We start from the raw sequence: 6000 nt of genomic DNA on the forward strand, positions 1-6000 counted from the left end.
TTTTTCAAAATATCTAATATTTGTGGTGGTACACAAGCATTAGAAATCGTTATATTTCAGCCGTCTCTGAACCGATTTTGATCAAACTAAGATGATTTTGTCATTCAAAAATTATTTGACACTCAGTTTTTCATTATCTCACAAAAATTACTTTGTGTAGCGCCCTCTGCAACAGAACTTAACTATCCCTTTAAAGTAAAAAGTAAAAAGTTGCAAAATGCACTGCTCTTGTTCGACTGTGCGTTCAAATTGCTCTATTGCACTGGCTTATCAAAAGTTGTTAACCTAGGCATGGTGCTTCAGAAAGTTTTGGACCAAATAGTCGCTTATCTTGCCTGACATGCCACCATGGTGTATGAATTTCTGATTTGTCTGATTTATTAGAATTTGGCATTCATGAATGACCAGTTGGAAACAATAGCCCCACTGTCATTCATATAAAATCACAGAACGCTCTACAAAACAATATCAGTGCTTACCGGTTCATTTTGCAACTTTTCTTTTCTGACCCAGCCCCTCGATATAATGTACTGCTCACTACATGACTGCAAAATCATAACACACATGGTATCATTTTAAAGACGAATAAGCGCTTTCCAATGATAATAATCAAAGCGGCCGTGGTAAGAGATCTAAATGTGATATAACGTGAGTTTCCAAACTTTTTTTTTTTTGGAGAGTTTTAGGAATTGTAGTTGTCTACTTGAGCTGGTTGGCAACTAGCCTAGTTAAGTTTTATGACTATGGATCCTGGTGTACTGTATTTACTATTTAATTATATAATTATATTACATTAAGAACATTTTGGGATATTTTAAGTGCCATCTGTATAGATTTCCAATGTCTTTCGTCTTTCCAAAGAAATAAAATGACTTCAACGTTACCAAATGGATTTTTTTTTCAATCATTGTGTGTTGTTGAGTAGTCCATAAATATATACAGAGGGGTTGCATTAGGTTTGTTTTCTTTAATTTGGCGCACTGGTGCAAAGAGGTGGGGTGGGGATGGGCTTTCTTAATGGGTTAATTAAATACACGAAAAGGGGACATATGTTGACACTGGTGAATCGGGAGGGCACAACCGTAATGTTATGGGTTGATGAATACGTGAGCACATAATTATAGGTATCATGGTCTGGAAGAAGGAAGATTAGTATTCGTGGATGGAAATTAAAATGTATCTACAGCTATTATCTTAATACCCTTCTACCTTACACTCTGAAAGTCTCACTTGCCAGTAATTGGATCAAGGTGTTCGATATCCACAGACAAATAGTTAAAGAAATAATTTCCATACATAATGGCTTAAACACAGATAACGATCATCACGACCGAAAACTTTGTGGCAGATAAAAAAAAAAGAGTACATTGTGTTACTCTGTCTTACATCATAATGTAAAAAGCTTAGTAAATGTATAATGAAGGTAGAAAATAAAATCGAACCAAATGTAATCATATCAGATCAAATCGAATCATATTATACTTAAATCGATCAGAGGGGAAAATGCATTCAATTGAATCCATGTGATTTCCATGATTTCTATGTCCATCTCGCATTCCAGTATCCTCGTTTTCAGAACGTAACAATTTGGTTATGATGTACTCATATAATCTCAATTTTAAGAGTGTTTTATTTGAGTTCTATGCAGAAAGCTCATTGAGTAAAGAATCACCTTGTTGATTTATGTTATTAATTGATAAAATGAGTATTTTTGATAATAGTAATACATTAGTAATAATAATAATAATAATTAACAGTTTTTGTATAGCGCATAACACATAGTAATAAAACATGTCCCTAAGCGCTCTAGAGAAAAACACAACAGAATACATAGACAATATGTACAGGGTAACAGACAACTGTTACTACTACAGGCGACAACGACTTCTACCATCGCAACAACAACTACTACTACTACTAATAATACTGATAATAACATTCATGATAATAATAATAGTAATAATAATAATAATGGTGTTTTCTCAAAGAGCTTCAAATTACAATATAGATTATGAACGAAAGGGGTCGTCACATGTAAACATTTGAAGGCCGTTTTGAAATAATGTAAACAATTAAATACAATGATACAATAACGTTTATTCATGAAAAGATAATTACAATGATGTACTGAAGTTTATTCATGACAATGATACAAATAAGTTTGTTCATAAAAACACATAAGTACAACGATATGATAGAGTATGATAGTAAAAGCGGAAGTGATGTGAAAAAGTGGAAAAATACATGAGCAAAGAAGAGTGACGGAAGGACGAGAGATAAAAGGGGAAAGAGAGATAGTGGGGAGGGAGAGCGGAGGAAGAGGAACAGGACAGAGAGTGAGGGAAGGTTGAGAGATAAAGAGAGAAAGAGAGATAGTAGAGAGGGAGAACGGATAAACAGAGAAGAGGAACAGGACAGAGAGTGAGGGAAGGTTGAGAGATAAAGAGAGAAAGAGAGATAGTAGGGAGGGAGAACGGATAAACAGAGAAGAGGAACAGGACAGAGAGTGAGGGAAGGTTGAGAGATAAAGAGAGAAAGGGAGATAGTAGGGAGGGAGAACGGATAAACAGAGAAGAGGAACAGGACAGAGAGTGAGGGAAGGTTGAGAGATAAAGAGAGAAAGAGAGATAGTAGGGAGGGAGAACGGATAACCAGAGAAGAGGAACAGGACAGAGAGTGAGGGAAGGTTGAGAGATAAAGAGAGAAAGGGAGATAGTAGGGAGGGAGAACGGATAAACAGAGAAGAGGAACAGGACAGCTTTAGAGTTGATTTTGCATGATATGCCACCGATGATTTGATGGTTTAATTTGAAAAGAACTAGCAAATCCTCTCTTGATGTATTTTGTAGATGTGTATGACGCTTGTACTTATAACTTTAGAGTTCAAATTAAAGGCATTATATGAGGACAAAAATTATTCAGGACTTTGAAACTCGTCATCATAATGTTAACTGGAAGTCTGGAACCATTCAACATATGATGACGAGTTTTAAAGACCTGAAGAACTGGAACCATTTAATTTCTAAATTCTTGGGTTTTCCCAGACTTGACACAGGGCCGCCCATCCAGCTCCTAGAATGTGGGGTTTGATAACACAGTCCCATTGTGGAAATGTAGCTGAACTGATATAATAATAATGAAAGTCATGATGGTCAAATCTACCTGTAATCTTGTGTGTGTGTTAACGTATTAGTATCCTTTCACATTTGTTCACTTGCAGGAAGTGGTCCTATCCAACTATGGCAGTTTCTCCTTGAGCTTCTCACCGATAAGACATTCCAGCACATCATTAGCTGGACCGGAGATGGCTGGGAATTCAAGCTGTCCGACCCGGACGAGGTCGCGAGACGGTGGGGCAAGCGCAAGAACAAACCCAAGATGAACTACGAGAAGCTTAGCCGAGGACTGCGCTACTACTATGACAAGAACATCATCCATAAGACGGCGGGCAAGCGCTACGTCTACCGCTTCGTCTGTGACCTGCAGAGCCTTCTGGGATACACGCCCGAGGAGCTGCACGAGATGGTCGGCGTCAACCCCGCACGAGACGATGACTGAGAATCCCGCGATGTGCACCGCGCAAGAATACCGGACTTGTGTGAAATTTTGAAGTTGCGTATTAGACAGAGGACATGACTGTTGCGTAAAGTTTATCGCATTCTATTTTTGAAAGAAAGTTATTCATTGGTAGAGGATATATTCATGTGGTGAGGAGTGTCGCTTTTCCTCGTGTAGAGACATTACACATTTGTTATTACACATGTGTTGTAATCGAACTCGTGAAATTCGTGAAATTCCGCCATAGTCCTCTAAATTTGTACGTACATCTCTTCAGAAATTTAATTAGCAGCAGTGCAATTTGAATAATTCAGAAGCATGCACTTTTTTTTTATCTGTATAGGTTGAGAGTTTGCAGAATGTTAGATAAAGTAGCATTCGAATCTGCCATTAAATTCGTCCAAGTATGTCTTTTATGCCTTAATTTTCAAGCTATTGAGAAGGATTTTAAATGAAATGAAATTTTGACAATTTTTAATCCTTTTATGGGGTTAAAGCCTACAAAACTGTACTTAATCGTGTATAAATTTAATGCTTACATGTTGCATGCTTTTTCATATTTTTGTGAAGAAAAAAAAACTTTGATATGTCATCTGGAATGACATTTTGGAATCCAACCAGTTCTCTCCTTTTTAAAGTGAAAATGTACTATTATAGTTATTAAAGTCCTACGCATTTCCTGTAGTTTTAAAATAGTAGATGAAAAAGAGAACCAACAACTTATTTTTCTCATGCGAAAATGTCTGAAAGTGCTTTTTGAAGATGAGTCATGTTTATACCTACTTCAGTTTTTATTCCACTTGCAAGAACATTCATGTGACCAAACTTTTGTTATTGCTTGCTGACTGAACGAATGAATATTATGACCAGGCTGAATTAGGTGGCGTGAGACAAGGTTCGTTCCTTGAAAGCCAGCAACTTGCAATATATGATTTAATTCAAACCTTTTGATTTACATTCGTTAGAAGTACATTCCAAAGTCGTCTGCATTGTACCATTGGTGCGCCTTGTATAAAAACATACCAGATGAAAGGGGGAAAACTAAAAATTCAGTCGCCTTTGTTGTAAAATAAGCTTTTTGACACACTAGAAGAAAATGATTGTATTTTTCACAATTTTTGTAAGTATTGTTTATATTTCTGTTTCTACACACAGACCGTAGATGGTCAAAGATGATGAATATTTTGCTTTGAGTTTTATAGTGGTGTTTTATAGTGCTTGCACTGTTTTTCACCCGTTTCAATTATTTTTTTCTGACTGTGAAAAGTCCTTTTATGTCCTTTTATTTTAAGGCAAAACAGAAGTAATGTTATCTCAATATGTTGTTTCTGTAATACCTGAAAATGCTTTAAAAATATGAACTTCATTTCAAATACCCTGACTTATTCATCCTCCAATATTACATACGATGGAAGCTGAAGAACTCGCCTGTTCTGTCTATTAAAGATAACGAGGTATACATAATTGTTTAAAAGAGAAGATTTTGTGTTTTTCTTAATATATTGAAACCAAAGTAAACTACATGGATACCACACTATGCACACAAGTGTTATGTTAAGTCTCGGTAACATGTTATTTATATTTTTATTTTTTAGAGGATTGAGTTAGATTGGTTAATATGCCTTGATCAATTGTTTTTGTTTTTGTGTTTCCTTCTCACGTTTCTGTAAACGTCAATGTGTTCACAGACGTGGACGGTGAAAAAAATAAATTGTGAAATGTCGACGTAAATTGTTTATTTCAAATTGTTTCCATTTGTTATAAATGGTTTTGACTGATCTGTATATAAGAGGAGGGTTTTGTTTAACAAATGTAATATCAAACATTGAGGGAAATGTGGATGGTTAAAAACAAATGTAGAGCAAGAGGAATATTGAAAAGAGGATAAGAGAACGGGGAGAGATTGGGAGAGGAAAGAAAAGTGAGCCAGACAGAACGGGACAGGAAAATGAAGAGAACAGAAAATTAGAGAAAATGAGATAAAGAGAGAGAGAGAGAGAGAGAGAGAGAGAGAGAAGAGGGTAGAAAGAATAGAAAATATTGGGGAAATAAAACAGAGAAAATGAGCGTCGAGAGAACACATTCAAACGAGAGAGAGCGGAATGGAGGAGAAACAAGATAGAGTGCGAGAGAGGAAGGAGCATGGCCTAAAGAGGGGTGATGTATTGGAAAAGGGGGAGGGGGCATTTTGTTAATTGGATTTTCAAGGGGGGGGGGGGTGGTGAGAAAGACCTGATGTCTTATAAATGAAATGGGAGGGGATATTCAGCAAAAATGGAAACGGACTGAGGACGGGAAAGTAGATTGTTAGAACAAAAACAGGGGAATCTAAAACTGTCACCTAAGAATAAATAAGATACAAGTATTAGAGAAAAAATCAGAATGGAAGGAGGCTATGAATGTGAAAAGAGGAGGGGTCTGGAGATTGACGTCTGCATAAAA

The 6000-nt window shown here is 36.3% G+C and overlaps 1 protein-coding gene across 1 annotated transcript; it reads left to right on the forward strand.

The window, feature by feature from the left end:
- Nucleotides 1-3186: 3186 nt before the first annotated feature.
- Nucleotides 3187-5289, forward strand: LOC588020 (protein C-ets-2; the record flags this gene model as incomplete). Its single annotated transcript, XM_030978244.1, has 1 exon — nt 3187-5289. A coding segment is annotated over one exon (372 nt), but the record flags the coding sequence as incomplete, so codon positions are not given.
- Nucleotides 5290-6000: the final 711 nt, after the last annotated feature.

Source organism: Strongylocentrotus purpuratus, unplaced genomic scaffold (assembly GCF_000002235.5).
Source record: "Strongylocentrotus purpuratus isolate Spur 01 unplaced genomic scaffold, Spur_5.0 spur5_scaffold_1, whole genome shotgun sequence".
Lineage (NCBI taxonomy): Eukaryota > Metazoa > Echinodermata > Echinoidea > Camarodonta > Strongylocentrotidae > Strongylocentrotus > Strongylocentrotus purpuratus.